Here is an 18,484-nt window from a genome sequence, read left to right on the forward strand (position 1 = left end):
TATATATATATATATAGTTAATTCAATAGTCGTTAAATAGTATGAGAACTACTTCAAATAGTATATTGTATCTGTGTACTTTTTATCCATTGTATTTATGTGTTGTAAATTTTTTTTTTTATAGTTTTTAGTTTTCTAATTTAATTTATTTATATACCATTATTATTATATATATATATATATATATATATATATATATATATATATATTTTTTTTTTTTTTTTTTTTTTTTTTTTGTTATAAAGAAAATGAATATATCATAAAAAGAAAAACTTTATTTCATTTTTAAGTATATTATATATTATTTGTTTTATATATTTATATATTCTAATTCTTTTTTTTTTTTTTTTTTTTTTATCTTTCTTTTGTTTTGTGAAATGCTAATTAAAAAAGAAAAATCAAAAGAAGAGAAAGAGGTAAGTTTTTTCTCTTTTAACGAGAAAAAAAAAAGAAATGTTAAAAAATCTTCTGTTTCTTCAATTAGTATATGTGATTCAATAAAAAGTAGCTATTCATCTTGTTATTTAAATTCCGATTGTTTTTTGAAAAATATTAGTATATGTAAGAAATGTATTTTTTCATATTTTGATTTTGAAAATATAACAAAAGTAATTTATATGAGACATGGAGCTAGAACGCCAAAAAAAAAAATTCTGAACATTTGGCCATTTGCAGAAGGAAAAGGTGATTTAACTTTTTTAGGATTTCAACAATCTATTAAAATAGGAAAATATTTAAGAAAATATTATTATAGTTTAAGGAAATTAAACAAAAAGTATAATAGTATATATAACAAGAAAAAAAATTTAGTTAATAATTTAAATAAATGGATATATAAAAATAATTTTTTAAAATTAATTAAAGAAAAAAAAAAAAGGAATTTTTTGATCAGAATTAGTCAAAATAAGAAAAGAAGGAAAAAAATTTTTAAGATACTAATTCATAAAAAGTATTTTTTTAATTATAACAAAAGTTCTTATAAAAGCTCTAATAAAGATTTATATAAACAAATAAAATTAAAAAAGGTAGTAAATGAGAAAGACAAACATAGAAATTCTTATTTTTATAAAAAGAAATATACAAATTATCATAAAAAAAAAAAGTTAAATAATAACGACAATAATGACATTTTAAAAAATATAAAACTTTTTTATCAAAATATTTTAACAAATAATAATATTTATAATAATTCAAAAGAAAAAGAAAATTTTCTGAATATTATTAAGAATTTATATTTTAGTAAAAAAAGTTTTTTAAATGTGTTAGGAAAATGTAAAATAGATCACGAAAAAAAAAAATATGATAAAATAATAAAATTAATAAATAAATATTTATGTATTAAAACAACAAATAGTGAAAGATGCAAGTTAACGGCTTATGCAATTATATGTGGAATATTGGGAATTAGTGAAAAAATGTTTTTTTTTTTTTTCTTATTATCTTTTGATAATGGTAGTGAAAATTCTAATTCATTCTATGATAGAATAAAATGTAAAAACAAAAATTCATCAGGAGAAAAAAATATGTATCAAAATTCTTTTGATTTGAATTATATTAATAATAACAATATGTATGAAAAAGAGAATTATATTTATAAAGACAAAAATCATAACAAATATATGTATAAAATAAAAAATTCTAATCTTATAACAAATAATAGGAAATTTGATGACTGTATTTATAATTATCATTTTGGTAATATATTTAAGAAGTTCTTATCTACTGGTAATCATAAAAAAGATATTGATACAAATAATTTTAAATATAATAACTTTTACAAAAATTGGAATTTTTACGATAAAATTGAAAATATTCGTAATAGTTGTAAATATAATTTTACGAGTAATTCAAAAATACATAGTAATGTTAATATGAACTATATACATAATAATAATAATAATAATAATAATAATAATAATAATAATAATAATAATAAATTAAATGAAAAACAAAATTACAATTATAATACAAATGACAATATATGTAAAAATAGAAAGAATTTAAGTTGTATATTGGATGATTTTATGATCAATAATGATAATATTATTGATAAAAACAATATCTATAGAAATAAATCAAATAAAAAAATTGTTTCAACATTTGATTTTGTTCATTCTAATTGTAAAGAAAAAAATGGTGATATTCATAGTAATTCTATGAATTATTCAAAACATTATATAAAAAAAGATAACTATAAAGATTTTCTTTTAGATAAAAATATAAAATCTGATTTTATGAAATCATTAAGTCATAGTGATAATATTATAACAAATATAGTACATTTTAAGAATTACGAAAAAAAAAATTTAAAAAAAATGAATCTTAAATTTAATACAAGTTATAATTTAATATACAATATGAGCGTATTTTTTGAATTTGTTATGAACAAAAAAAATAACGAACAATTCTTTTATAGTAAAATAAGAAAAACAAAACAAAGAAATAAAAAAAGTTTGGAGAAATCGTATATTTATTATATTTTTCAAATATTTTTACAATATATATTAAATAAATTTACAAATCATATCATCAATAACATTCCTTCTGATAATCATTCTATTTTGCTCACTGATAAAAATAAATATTGTTCAAATTATTTAAAATTTGAAGAAGAATTAATTTCCGATTTTTATTTTAGCAAATCATATAAAACATTTTCTGATAAAAAAAATAAAAAAATTAATGTAAATAAAGAAGAAAAAAATAAGATGATTAATTATTGTAACAATAATATTGATACTTATGATATTATCAACAATATTTATGATTGTAAAAATAATCATGATGATATTTATATGGACAACTTTAATAATATTAATAACATTAATTACAATGATGACTTTATCAATAATAAACTTTTAGGCTTTGATAAATATTTTAACAAAATATATAATAAATTTATAGAAAAGTATTATTATTTGCTTAATTTTCTAAATTATATAAATTTATATATTAGGTTTTTTTTTTATTATTTAAAGAATATTTATGTATTATGTTCAGTTGTTAAAGTGGCCGAAAGAAATTCTCTTATGTTTAAAACGTTAAAAGCTAAAAATCAGTATATTAAAAAATTAAAAAATCATATTTTTAATAATTCAAAATTATATAAATTTTTAAACAATTATTATAAAGAAGAAATATCAATAGTTTATTATATAACCAAGTGGAAAGATAAATATATAAACACAAAAGAAATTTTATTAAAAGATGAATGTAGTATTTATACTCCCAATGTTTATTTAAATAATAGTATATTAAGTACATTTAAAAAACATATTTCATCTATTTATAAACTAAAAAAAAAGTTAAATAATTCCATAATATTAAGAGATTTGAAAAAATTAAATTATAGTTCTGTTAATACTAATTTTATTAATATTCAAAATTATCAACAAAATGAAATATATCATGAAAAAAAAAAAAATTGGAAACATTTTTTCAATGATAAAAGAAAAACAATTAAAAATATAAAAATTATTAAGAAATTTATTAGTTCATATGATGCTTATGTGTATCATAATGTTAATCTTTTTTTTGATTTTAACAATGCTTATAAGAAATTATCAAAAGAAGATTCTAGTGACACTTTATCAAATTATGAAAAAAAAGTAAATAATTCAAATAATAAGATTTTTTTTAATACATTTCAAGCACGCATTAATGAAAAAGAAAATAATAACATTATATCTCCAATAAATTTATCAAATGAAGAAAATAATGAAAAAAGTGAAAACATTAATAGTTGCATTAAACAAAAAAAAAAAAAGAATAATTGTGAACAAAAATTTATTTCTATAATAGATAATAAAAGTATAAAAAATAAAGAATTCATAAATGACAATAAAACATTTCATAAAGGAGAATTTATTCATTTGCTTGAAGGACATAATAATTATTTTGATAAATGTAGTAGTGATGAAAAATTGAATAATAACAAAAAATTTAATAACGAAACATATAAAGATAAAAAAGAATGTTGTAAAGATGAATTAATAAAATTATCTGTAAATAAAGAAAATAAATTAAGTAAAGATGTATTTAATAAATATATATGTGATAAAAAGAAAAAAAAAAAAACAAGGAGTTGTAGAAGTTTTCCTTTAAATGAAAAAGAAAAAAAAAAATTAAATATCTGTAGGAATTTAAATGGAATTATAAAAAACTTTAAAAATAAAATTACTAGAAATAATATCAAGCGTTCTTGTAAAACAAAGAAAGATATTAATGTATCTAAAAAAAACAAGAAAAATAAAATAAAAAAATTTTACAAAAATATATATGAGTGTTATAAATTAATGTGTAAGCTTGAATATAATAATAAATATTTATCGTGGTTATGTAGTGGTATGTCTTTAATTGATGTTGCTATTAATTTTATAATCAACGTAAGATTATTTGAAAAATTTCAAAAAGAAAAAAAAAAAAAATTTATTCCGAAAATTATATTATATTTAACACATCAATCAGCTCTTTTATCATTTCAATCGTGTTTAGGTATAAAAATAAATAATATGAAAATACCTCCATTCGCTGGTTTTATATCTCTTGAATTAATTCGTATTAAAAAAAAGAAAATAAAACAAGGAATTTTTAAGAATGAGTTTTATCATAATTGTGTCAATGGAGATCCTAATAGTATTAACAAAAAATATCATACTTTTGATAATATAAAAAATCACATTTTTAAAAGAAATGATTTTAAAAATATTAATAGTAATAAAATTATTAATTATATTAATAAAAATGATACAGCAAATATATTTTGCTGTAAAGAAGATTGTGTATGGAAAATTAGAAAAAAAAAAAAAAAAATTCAGCAAAAATCTGTTAATTATTATAAAAATGATAAAGAAGAAATAGAAAAAATAAATAATAAAAAAAAAAAAATAAAAATAAAAAATAAACATAATGATATATATGAAAGCTTCTTGCCAAAATGCTCAAATAAAATTCAAGATTTTAAAAATTTGTTTTTTCTATTATGTTATAAAGATAATAAAATTGAAGACCTCATTGAATTATACAATTTATGTATAAGTAATGATTATACACACATAAAAAATGTTCATTTAAAGGAGAGAAAAAAAAAAAGAAAAAGGTATTTTTATGGTTATTTTATTAAGTTCACTTTTAATAATTACTTTCCTTTAAAACTAAAAAAAAAATCCATTAAAAAATATAACATAAGTAAAAAAAAAAAAGAAGATAAATGTTATAATAACTGTCAACCATTTCAGAATAGTAATTGTACATATATTAAAGAAAAAAAAAGAAAATATTACTCTGAGAATCAAAAAGAAAAGAAAAAAGAAAAAGAAAAAAAACATTTTTTTAAAAAGTACACTATTACAAATAAAGAAATACATAAAAATAGTGAAAACAAAGACAACTTTAATAATATTCAACAAAATAATGTGATAAAAGATAATTTGAAATGGAGTGAAAATAATAAAGAAATTAAAAATACAAAACTTATTGAAAATAAAAATATTATAAACAATTTTTATACGAATTTAATTGAAAATGAAAATAATCATATGATAAATAAGAAAAACATTACAGAAGAATTTCAAAAGGAACCTATAAAACTAAATTTAAAAAATCATATTATAAATAAAAATGAAACATACTCAGAAAATAAAACATTTGTACCTTTGGAAAATAATAATGGAAACAATAAAAAAATAAAAAAAAATATTATGAAAAAGTTGAATATGAATAATTTTCATTTCAATTGTAAATGTGATAATTACATGAATTATATTTATAATAGTAAAAGTATAAAGTATTGCAAAAATTATCATAAAATTAATAAAAATACAAGTGTAAAGTTTACCACTAAAAAAAGTGTTAATATTAATAGTAAGATATTGGATAAATATGAAATTGAAAAAAATGAAAATACTTTTCTTTTTAGTAAAGAAAGTGCAAAAGATGAATGCATTTTTCGTAAATCAAAGTTCATATCTCTTAAAAAAAAAGAACAAGGAGATATAAATTGCAGATTCGAAAAATTTGAAAAAGAGAAAGATGATAATTATATAAATAATATGGGATATAGTTTTAGATGGTACAAAAAAAATATATCATCAAAACTTTTTAAGAAAAGAATAAAATATAAATATATTAAAAAAAATATATCTTTTAAGAGAAAAAAAGAAAAAAGAAAAAGAAATTATGAAAATGAAAATATGATTTGCTTAGATTGTTTAATTTTATATTTAAAAAAAATGTTAAGTATATATGGAAACCCTGAAATGTTGTAGTTTTTTTAAACATTTTAAATATATGTATGGACACTATTTTGAATATGTGTATTTCATTGGGGTTTGCCTATCAACTCTTAGCAAAATATATCATCTTGGTAAATTTTTTTTTCTTTTATAATAAAAAAAAAAAAAAGAAAAAATTTATTGTTATATAAAAATTGAAAAATATTGAAATAAATACTAAACAAAAAAATAAAAAAATATAATAAAATAAATGAGCATTTAATTATATGAACAAAATAGGAATAATATGTATAACATTTTATTAATAAGTAAATATTTATTAACAAAGTAAATATATGAATATAAACTAGATAAAAGATAAACATAGAAGAAATAAATAAAAAAAAAAAAAAAAAAAAAAAAAAAAAAAAAAAAAAAAAAAAAAAAAAAAAAAAAAAACAACAACAATAACAATAACAATAACAATAATAATATAAATGAATAAAATGTTATTTCTTGTTTAAAACTATATCTATATTAAAAGTGTGAATTTGTTTTTCATTGAAAACATCATATTGTTTTGTGTTTTTTCTTATAAACGATATTACAAATTCAGATATATTTTGATGAATGGAGGAAGAATATACCGTATTCGTCTCACATAGTAAATCTTTTTTTATAAAATGAATGTAAAATAACTTTAAGCTTTTAAAAGAAAGTGACGATATATTTATAGGAGAATTAGGAAAACTTAACAAAACAAATAAAAGAAAAATATTTCTTTTATCAAGGGAATTCATATCATTATATGAATATATTTTTAATAACATTTGAATAAAAAATTTTGCTTTTTTAAGTATTCTTTCTTTATCCTTTTTGTTAAGATATTCAAGAAAGCAAAAGAAATTTAGGATATATGTTGAAATATTTGGAATATAAAAAACATTTATAGGAAGTTTTAAAAAATGCATATAAAATATATGATTCCATTTATCTCTATTTTTTAAAATAATATATTTAAATATAATATCTGCTTCTTTTAAATAATCTAAAAATATAATACTATTAAAAAATTTTATTTGATATTCTATTTTAACATTATTTACTGCAAATATGTTCATAATATATTTTTTGCATAATATATACATAATATTAACTTCTCTTAATTTGCTATTTTTTAAGGAAACAAATATATCTATAATATTCATATTTGTTAATTTTATTTCCTTATTAATTTTATTTTTTAATTTATTATTATATAATGTATATAAAAATGTATTTAATTGTTTTATTAATTCATTTTTTAAACATTGTTCGTTGTAATTTTCTTTAACATAATTATAAAAATCATTTTTAAATAATTCAATTTTTTCTACATTTTTTTTATTTATTTCATTATGCTTGTTATTTATATTATTATTAAGTGAATCTTGATTTTTTCTGTACCTAATACAATAAATATTTTCATTTTTTTTTTTTTTTTGAATATCTATTTTATCTAAATTTATATCTTCATGTATCAATTTTTTGTTTTTTTTTGGCTCAATAATCAGTGACATTTTTTTTGTTTGATCTGAATACTTACTTATAGTATAATAAAAGCTAGATATATTATTTATGATCATAACTAAATGATTTTCATCTAAATTATCACATCTAATAAAATTATCTAAATAGGATAATATAAAATAGTTAAATTCTTTGTAAAATAAAAAACAATTTTTATATTTTTGAAAATATATATGTAAAATTTCTTTGATAAAAGTAAAATTATTCATAAAATTTTTATCATTTAATATAATATTAATTGATAAATTTATAATATTTGTAAATATTAAATTATTCTTAATGCAATTACTAGGAATTTTATTTTCATTGTTATTTATCAAATTATGTGATTCTTCAATTATACGTTTTATTATAAAAAAAAGATATTTCATTTCAATACTTTGTAATTTTTTTTTCATAAATTCATAGTAGGAATAAAAAATATCATGATTCAAATTTTTTGTTTTCAGAAATGCTGAAAGTATGAAAAAAAAATTTTCTTCACTTAATTTATTTTTTTTTTGATTCAATAATTCGTTTAAAGAATTTAGCAATCTTTCTTGTATAGACTTACTGTTTTCATAAAATGAATAAATGTTCTCATATACTAAAAAAAAGGTGTTCAAAGAGTAATGTGTAAAGGGATTAGTATTATTCATGTTGCTACTACTATTATTATTATTATTATTGTTATAAATTTTCATTATAGATTTCTCAAACTTTAAGTTTGTATTTTCTTTACATAGAAAAGAATTATGTTGAATTGATAAAAATTCTGTAGATTTATTTTTATTTGGATTATATAAAATATTCATTATTTTATCTATATAATTCTTTATACTTATATCTATATCATTATAACTTAAATTTTCATTACTTTTATCATTATAACTTAAAATTTTATTACTTTTATCATTATAACTTAAATTTTTATTACTTTTATCATTATAACTTAAATTTTTATTACTTTTATCATTATAACTTATATTTTCATTACTTTTATCATTATAACTTAAATTTTTATTACTTTTATCATTATAACTTATATTTTCATTACTTTTATCATTATAACTTATATTTTCATTACTTTTATCATTATAACTTAAATTTTCATTACTTTTATCATTATAACTTAAAATTTTATTACTTTTATCATTATAACTTAAATTTTTATTACTTTTATCATTATAACTTAAATTTTCATTACTTTTATCATTATAACTTATATTTTCATTACTTTTAACATTATCCTTAAAAAACAAAAAATTATCTACATTAGTGTTTTTTTCATTATTTCGTAATTCCTTTTTATCATTATTATTATTATTAAAGACATTTTTTATATCATAGATTATTTCTTGATATTCTGTTTTTATTTTTTCTTTTATTTTATTGAATTTCATTACAAAATTAATAAACATTATAATCTCTGTCTCATTTTTAAAAATATAAGAATCATTTGCATTTAGATAATTAAAACAGTTATTTAAAAAACGCCTATTCAATCCTTTATAATATAAATATATATTGAGAAATAATAAAATATGATGATTTGATGAATTTTCAGAATATTTTTTATAATAAAACATATTTTCGCTTTTCGTTATAAAATTTAAAATAGTTGTCTTAAATAAATCATTTATTTTAAAAGTTATAAAAATTTTATTTATTTTATGCATATAATGTACAAGTGTAATTAATTTTCCTAAATTCAAATCATTTTTTTTTTTATCTGTATACATTATGCAGTTTGATATATTTTGAATTAACATAATTAAATTAATTATTTGTTTTTCCTTTATATTTAATAATTCCGAACTTTTTTCTGACTTATATAAAACATTTTTTTCAATTTTTTTAAAATATACTTGATAAGAATTTATGCCTGAAATGATCAATAATTGATGATATATTCCTCTTAACAAATTAATCATCATATTTATATGAAGATTGTTATATTGCACATATATACATTTATATGAGTTATTTAGAAAATCCATAATTTTAAGAAATGTGTTTTTATAACTTTTTAATTCACTTAATAAAACTGATAAATTTACATAAATAGAAATAAAATTATTCAACTCATTTTGTGATATAATTATAGAATCGTTTTGATAAATTGAAGCATAATTAATAAAGTTAATGAAAAATTCTTCTAAACATTTTTCTCCATTTGTATAATTTCTTGATAAAAAATTTTGAATTTTCATAATTTTTATTACATTAATTATGTGCGAATAATTCCACAAATTAATATGATTTTTCGTATTATATTTTTTATATTTTTTTTTTTGAGAATTAAAATTTTGCTTAGAGGAATCATTGTCAAATTCACTGTTTTCTTTATTTGATTTATTGTAGTTATTCATCAATTCATTACTTTCTTTATTTTCAATATTATTTTTATTAATTATTTCATTACATTCTTTTAAAATGTTGTATAATATATCAAAATTCGTTTTCTTATATATAAATAAATTACGCTTATTTGTTTTTTGTTTATCAAAAATATTTAAACTGGCTGACAAAAAAGATAAAGATATTCTAAAATTTATTTTGAATTCAATAATTTTACTTCCTAATAAAGAAATATTATATAAAATTTTTTCACTAATAAAATTAGGATGATTAGATAAAAATATAATAAAACTATTTAAGTAAGCAAATGTTTCTTCATTGAAATCTTTATATTTATAATTTGTGTTAGTTATTTTTTTAAGTTCATTATTATTTAAGAGATCTTTGCTGTCTTCTTTTTTTATGGAAATTTCACTATTTGAAGTATTTTCTTTGATTAAGTAATTTTGTTCTTTTATGATATTTCTTTCTATTAAATTAGTTTGATTAGAATTTTTTAATTTATATGAATTATATATATGTAAATTACATTCTTCCTTATCACATTTTTTCTCATTTATTTTGTTATCTATAATTTGTTTATTTATGTTTTTTTCATCATTTAATTTGTTATAATTTTTTTTAGGATAAAATTTATTAAAATTACTAAAGAAGGAAAAATAAAATATGTTTTTAACAAGTTCATTTGAGATATTGTTAGATTTATTTTTATAAATATATTTCGATAAATTATTAAGTACTTCACATATATTTTTTAAGTTGTAATTTTTCAAATGTAGATTAATATTATAATGAATGAAATCAAAAATATTTAATGAACAGTTATCATAAATACTATTTTTTAAATTATTTACATAATATTTTCTTTTTATTAAAATAATGTAAAATGCCAACATTAAATTTTTATTTATATAAATATCTCTATTTTTAGGATTTTCATTGATTATTGATAATATTTCCTTTACAACATTATCCAGTTTATTTGTTTTAATTGTATTTAATAATATCAGTTCAATTCTATTTTTTTCTTTACATACAGGTAATTCATTATTTTTTAATATATAATATACATCATTTTGCTCAGTGGTATTTTCATCATTTACTTTTCTTACATTTTTTAATTTTAGTAATTTAGAACAATAAAAACATTTTTTTTGTATTATAAAGTAATTATTATTATTTAAATAATTTAATTTATATTTTATGAAGTGAGGTAAATGAATTATTTTTTTATATAACTGCATTAAATCTTTAATAACTCTTTCAAATATTTTAAATTTTGAAAATAAACATAACTTAAAATTCGTATAACCTCTATAAATTATTCCATATAAATTGTTATTTTTTATTTTAAAAATTTTGAAATATATATACTATTTATACAAATTATGAAAAAGTAGTTTTAAAAATATAATTTTCTTCATTTTATGCTCTATATTTTTTTTTTATTTAAAAAACATACTATAGAAAAGAAAAGAAAATGAAAATATAAAAATATAAAAAAATTAAAAAAAAAAAAAAAAAAATAGGATGAAATAAAAAAAAAGGAAAAAAAATTTTTCAAATAGAAAATAATAACGAAATTTTTATGAAAAAATATATTCTTAAAAATTTATTTAATTCAAAAAAACATCAAAACTATGAAATTAAAAAATTGTAACTCATATAATAGAGTATCATTTTAAATGTAATAGTTTTTTTATAAATTTTAAAACTAGTTAAAATATTTACTCTTTAATAGTAAGCTGAAGCATTTTTTTTTTTTTTTTTTTGTAATAATTTATGAAAAGATATTATCTTCATAATAAGAAAGTATAAAAGGTTTATTGATATATATGAAAAAAAAAAAAAAAAACACATGAATATCACTGCGTAAAAATTGAAAACTGAATTTAAAAAAAAAAAGGAACTATTAAAATTATTTACAATATTTTTCTTCAAAATGAGTAATGTTGATGGAGAAAAAAAAAAAAAAAAAAAATATAGAAAAGATAAACCATGGGATAATGAAAATATTGATCATTGGAAGATTGAAAAATTCACAAGAGAAGATAATAAACATCATTTTTTAGAAGAATCAAGTTTTAAGGTATTATTTCCAAAATATAGAGAAAAATATTTACAGCAGTTTTCTACTGATATAAAAAATGTATTAAATAAACATTATGTAAAATTTGAAATAAATTTAATTGAGGGATATATGTGTGTGAAAACAACAAAGAAAACATTTGATCCATATATAATAATAAAAGCAAGAGATATGATCTCTTTATTATCAAGAAGTGTTCCTTTTAATCATGCAAAGAGAGTATTAGAAGATGAAGTTTTTAGTGACATTATAAAAATAAGTGGTTTTGTTCGTAATAAAAATAAATTCATTAAAAGGAGACAAAGATTATTAGGAAGTAATGCAACAACTTTAAAAGCTTTAGAAATTTTAACTAATTGTTATATTTGTGTGCATGGTAAAACAGTGAGTGTTATTGGTCATTTCAAATCATTAAAAATTGTTAGAAGAATTATTATTGATTGTATGAAAAATATTCATCCTGTTTATCATATAAAAGAATTAATTGCAAAAAGAGAATTAGAAAAAAATGAAAATTTTAAAAACGAAAATTGGGAAAAGTATTTACCTAATTTTAAAAAAAGAAACGTTCAAAGAAGAAAAATTAAAGAAAAATTAGACAAAAAGAAAAATAAGAAAAAATCTGTCTTTCCTCCTGATCAATTACCAAGAAAAATTGATATTCAAATGGAAACTGGTGAATATTTTTTAAATAATGAAAAACAAAAAAAAAAAAAAAAAACTGAAAAAAACGATGATTCTTTAGATAGCAAAATGTAATACATGATTTAATTTGAATATATAGAATTATATTAATAATCATTGATGATATGAAATTTTTTTTTTTTTTTTATTTTATTATTTTGTAATCAATAATAAAATTTAATTTATAAGAATATATATGTTATGGATTATATTAAAAGTATTTAAATAAGGGGGGAAAAAAAAAATGAGATTTAATGAATAAAACTCTTTATATAGAAATACATAAAAAATTTAAGTATATCAATGCACAAAATGAAACTAAAAAAGAAGAAATAATAATATGAAAGAACGATATATATATATATATACAAAAAGAGTTTAAAATAATTAAAATGATTTTTATTATATATTTTTACAAAAATGTAATTTTGTTTTTATTTTTATATATTTTTTACTATATTTTTAGTATATATTTATTTGTTTTGTCAGTTTATTTAATTTGAATAAATATTTTAACTCATTATTATATATATATATAAATATTTTTTTTTTTTTTTTTTTTTTTTTTTAAATAAATAACATATTTCAAATATGTATCTAACATTATTTTATAATATTTTATTATTTTGTTTTTTCTTTATATATGAATAATTTAAAACTTTGCAACATCTCCACAGATGCTAATAAGAGCATATCCATGAGATTTTTCTTCTCTTAAAAATAAATTAGTAATTTTAAATGAAGAAATTAAATTAGCTCCAATTGCTTTTATATGAGACTTTGCTATGAATAATATATCTGATATTAAACTTTGATAAAAAAAGTCAAATTTTTTTAAATTGATATTTTCTTTTACTATATGCAATGATATTACCCCAAAGTATTTTTTGATTATCACATTTGGTAATACATTCAATGGAGTTATGATAATTGAGGAGAACTTACTTTCAGCATAATTTTCATATAAGTTTTTGCTATTTTCTAATAAAATATAATTTTTTAACTGATTGAATAAAAATAAACTTTCATTTAAGTTGTTTACTTCAGAAGTAGACTGATTTTTTTTATCTCCTTTTTTTAATAATAAGTGAAATTTGTTTATTTTATTTTTCTTTTTTTCTTTTTCTATTTCTTTTTGAATCATTTCCTTTGAGTTCATATTTTTGTTTTTGCTTTTTTTGAACAAATTTTTAATTTTTTCACTAAAATTAAAAAAACGAAAATTAGCAAATTTGCTAGTTAAAAAATTAGAAACATTTCTTTTACCTTTTTTATTTCTATGAGATGTAATAAAACCAAATTGAGGAAAATCGTTTTTTTCTTTTTTTCTGAAAAAAACCTTATATGGATCATAAGTAAAAAAATTTGTATTATAAAATAACTCCGATTTTTCCATATAATAATTTTCTAAATGATTAAAAAAGTGTTTAAGTAAGTTTTCTTGAACAGATTTATTCATATTTCCTAATTCTAAATTTATCACATCATTATTTTTAACTTTTACTAAATGTCCTGTAAGCATAATTTCTAATATATCAAAAGAAACCAAACAAAAATTTATTCTTATGCTACATATACAACATGGAAATAAATTATGTATAAAAATATAAAATATAAAAATATTATATAAATCGATAAATGCTTTATTAATTTTTTCATAAATAATATCAACTTCGTTATTGTTATCACTAAATAAATTAATTCTTTTAATTAAATATATATAACTTTTTGATAAATTATTTAAGTAAGTATATTTGCTTCTATTCTTAAATTGTTTTTCCCTTTTTTTTTTTTTTTTTTCTTCATAATCCATTTTTTTTTTTCTTTGCTCTTTTCTTTTGGAAGAATTTTCGTTTTCATCAAATGAGAAAATTTGATGATTGTTATAAAAAGAAGACGCCTTTATACTTTCATTTTCTTTTTCTTCGTTTATTAGACTTTTAACTTTTTTTTTATGTTTGTTGATTTTATTTAATGATTTTTCTACATCTAAATTTGTATTTTTAATCATAGAAATTTCTTTAATTTCATCTTTAGCTGATATAGCAACTGAATTTTTTTTAGATGCTATAACTATTTTACTATCTGATATATATTCACTATTTGATCTTATATTAGAATTTTCATAATTACATATATTATCATCCATTTCATAAAAGGATTCAAATCTTATATTTGGTAGAAGGTCTAAAGTAAATATATAGAAAAAGTAATTTGTGTAATTTAAAGAATTTCCTTTTTCATTTATCTTTAATTCTTGATGAGTAGTTGAACTATTTTCACTTTTTGCATATTTATTTGAATAGTTATTTTCTTTTATTTTTTTTTCAGTATTTATATTCCTTTTCTCATTAGCCTCATTTATCATTATATAGTTATTAATTTTCTTAGTAGAACTAGGGTCTTCTTTAATTATAATATTATTGTAATTATTCTTTTTGTTAATATTTTTGCTCTTCAAAATATTAAATTTGCTTTCTTTTTTTTCTTTCGTATTGCTAGTATTCTCTTCATTTTCTTTTTTTCTTTTTTCTTTTTTACCTTTATTTGATTGTTCTTGGTATACATCATTTTTATCTTGTGTTATATTTGTTGATTCTTTCATTTTAATACCTATTTGTATATTTGATAACTTTTTATTTTTATTATTAGTATAGTTATAATTTATATTTCTATTAGTATTTGATTTACTTTTTTGTTCAAAAAAATAAAAATTTTTTTTAGGAATCTGATTAGTGTTACCAATTTTAATAAAATTCTTACTACTGCTTTTTTTTTCAGCATTATCACTAATTTTATTACTTCTGTTATTATCATTACATTTTTCTTTTTTATTTTCATTAATTAAAGAATTACTTTTTTTTTTATTATTTTCATTGATATTCTCGTCATTTTTTACATTTTCTATTTCTTTAACTTTTCTAAGTTCACTATGTTTTATTTGTAGATTTTCCTTATTATTTATTGGTTCTAATAAGTGTGAATTAGGTAAACCTTTTTTTATAGAGGTAATACTATCATTCATTTTTTTTAAAAGAAAAAGTTTGACATCTAAATTAAAAATATAATTATATAAAGCAATGCTATCATGATAAATATTTAGCAGAGTTATATTATCAAGATGATCTTCTACTTCATATATGTAACCTTTGTTTTTGTTTTTGTTTTTTCTAGATTTGTATTTTTCTTTTTTCCTTTTTTTTTTTTTCTTTTTTATTATTTCTAAATTGGAATTATTAAAATCATTATCTTTTTTGTTGTTACAATTAACATATTTCATAGAATCGCTATCATTAGACCTATTTAAATCGTTTTCTTTTTTGAAGTAAATCTCTTTTAATCTAAAATAATTGTTACTTATAATATTACAATTATTATCATTGCAATCTTCTTCATTTGCAAATTCATTGTAATTTATTAAGTCCTCTTCATTATCATATAGTATATCTTTATTTTTTCTATTAGTATTAAAGGTTACGATTTTATTAGTTTCTTTTGTTTTTTCTTTAATATCATTGTTATAAACAATATGTCCTTTTATAAAAACAGGAGAAATTAAACTTTTATTTTTACTAAAAAATGATCTATAGTTTATATTATCATAAATTGTTTTTAATTCATTTACATTTATAGATTTATTTCTTATATGAAAATTATCTTTATAATTTGATTTAATTATAAATTTATTTTCCGAATGTATTCCATATGCACATATTCCAGTGCCATAACAAAAACCAAATAAGTAATTATGATTAAAACATAATTTTAAATTATAACCAAAAATACTATTAAATCCATTTACTAATAATTTACAAATTATTTGTTTATGTAAATTTAATTCTAAAAAAGGAAGTATTTCACTTATCTAAAAGAAAAAAAAATAAAATATTTCTTAAACCCAATATATATATATATATATTTATTATTTCTTTATATTTTGCATGTAATTTTTATATTATTTTTTTTTTTAAAAATATATATTAATTTTATTTTATTTTTCTAACTTCAGAGGCAAGATGTTCACCATAATGTTTTTTTAAGGGATATATGACAAATGCTGAAACTAAAAAACCACTTAAAAAAAAAAAAATATATTTATAAATATATATATATATATATACTATAAAATTTAAAAAAAAAAAAAAAAAAAAAAAAAAAGTTTACTTTCCAATTATGACTAGATCTTCAGGAATATTTGAAGACGATATAAAAATTTTTGGCACAAATGCTTCATTACACATTCTAATAAGAAAATTTTTTAATATATTATTATTATATAAAAATATATATATATATATATATATATATATATATATATATATATAATGTATATTATTTTTTAACCTACAAAGAACCTTATTATTTTCTATTTCATCTGAGGAATAATGTAAATATATGCAACTGGTATTTTTATTTAGACTTATGTAATTATTTTTAAATGAATTTAATTTATTTTCTTCATTAGATACAAATGAAATTATTTTATCATCAAGAAAAAAACAAGAGAATATATTTATTGCTGTTCCATAGCAAAATAAGACTATTACATCATTAAAAATATATATGTCTTCTTTGTAACCTTTAAAAAGAAGATAAGAAAAGAAAAGAAAAGAAAAGAAAAGCATTATTATAAAGTTTACATAAATTTTTATATATTCATTTCATTTTTTTTTTTTTTTTTTCTAACCTAAAATGGCATTACATGATAAAAATTTTGCATTTGATTTTAACTAAAGATTAAAAAGAATTTTTATATATTTCATTAAAAATTCAAATATTTTATAAAAAATTGGAAAAAAAAATTTATAAGAACATAAAATATAACTCTATGTGATAAAAATGTTAAATAATATTAATTATAAATAAGTATATCTTTTTTTTTTCTTCTTTTTTACTTCATCTCTAATTTCTAATAACCACTCGTCTCTATGTTCTTCTGTTAATCTTTGATGTAGAACCTTAACAGCTTTTGAAGCAACTAAACCACCTATTTATTATGATAATTTTTTTAAATATTGATGAAAAAAAATGTTTTAACAATTTATATATATATATATATATATATATATATCAAGAATAATATATCATTAAATTATATATTTATTTTAGATATTTATTTTTTCATAAAAATTATTATACCATAAGTATACTTAATATTATTAGGTAAAGAATCAAGGGTAAGCAAAATTACATCAACATAATTATATGATGAATATGGATGTATATTTTCTCTTTTATTAAATTTTACATCTTTATTTTTATCAAAATTATTTTCAAAAAATAATTCATTATTTCTTAAAATATTTTTTATATTGTTATTTTCAATGAAATTATAATAATTTAAATCATTAACACTTTTTTTTCTTAATTTCACAACTGTTCCTATAATTCGAATACAAATTCTTTAAAAAAATAAAATAAAATAATGAATATAATTAAAAAAAAAAATGAAATTATTAAAAGAAAAAGTTACTTGTTTGTTGTACTTCCTTCTAAGTTTAAATGTTCTTGGTAACCTAAAATTGCATTACCACCTAACAACTTTGCCTATACAGAAAAAAAAAAAAAAAAAAAAAAAAAAAAATTAATA

General features: G+C 16.6%; 4 protein-coding genes across 4 annotated transcripts in view; 2 read left to right on the forward strand and 2 right to left on the reverse strand.

Moving 5' to 3' along the window:
- Positions 1-377: 377 nt before the first annotated feature.
- PGAL8A_00016600 (conserved Plasmodium protein, unknown function) lies at positions 378-6,266 on the forward strand (the record flags this gene model as incomplete). The annotated part of the gene is made up of 1 exon (XM_028671569.1): positions 378-6,266. The coding sequence occupies one exon, from the start codon at positions 378-380 to the stop codon at positions 6,264-6,266; it is 5,889 nt and encodes a 1,962-aa protein (XP_028528208.1).
- Positions 6,267-6,721: 455 nt separating this feature from the next.
- Positions 6,722-11,365, reverse strand: PGAL8A_00016700 (conserved Plasmodium protein, unknown function; the record flags this gene model as incomplete). The annotated part of the gene is made up of 1 exon (XM_028671570.1): positions 6,722-11,365. The coding sequence occupies one exon, from the start codon at positions 11,363-11,365 to the stop codon at positions 6,722-6,724; it is 4,644 nt and encodes a 1,547-aa protein (XP_028528209.1).
- A 698-nt stretch (positions 11,366-12,063) lies between these two features.
- On the forward strand, positions 12,064-12,969 carry KRR1 (KRR1 small subunit processome component, putative; the record flags this gene model as incomplete). The annotated part of the gene is made up of 1 exon (XM_028671571.1): positions 12,064-12,969. The coding sequence occupies one exon, from the start codon at positions 12,064-12,066 to the stop codon at positions 12,967-12,969; it is 906 nt and encodes a 301-aa protein (XP_028528210.1).
- Positions 12,970-13,546: 577 nt separating this feature from the next.
- PGAL8A_00016900 (conserved Plasmodium protein, unknown function) overlaps positions 13,547-18,484 on the reverse strand; it is a gene marked incomplete at both ends in the record, with an annotated part of 6,978 nt that continues 2,040 nt past the window's right edge. Inside the window, 8 exons of the mRNA XM_028671572.1 lie at positions 13,547-16,759; positions 16,899-16,968; positions 17,059-17,136; positions 17,239-17,473; positions 17,582-17,624; positions 17,790-17,881; positions 18,034-18,296; positions 18,368-18,441. Coding sequence (XP_028528211.1) covers positions 13,547-16,759; positions 16,899-16,968; positions 17,059-17,136; positions 17,239-17,473; positions 17,582-17,624; positions 17,790-17,881; positions 18,034-18,296; positions 18,368-18,441 — 4,068 coding nt within the window. The remainder of the gene's footprint in view (positions 16,760-16,898; positions 16,969-17,058; positions 17,137-17,238; positions 17,474-17,581; positions 17,625-17,789; positions 17,882-18,033; positions 18,297-18,367; positions 18,442-18,484) is intronic.

Source organism: Plasmodium gallinaceum (assembly GCF_900005855.1).
Source record: "Plasmodium gallinaceum strain 8A genome assembly, contig: PGAL8A_v1_10, whole genome shotgun sequence".
NCBI classification, from domain to species: Eukaryota; Apicomplexa; class Aconoidasida; order Haemosporida; family Plasmodiidae; genus Plasmodium; species Plasmodium gallinaceum.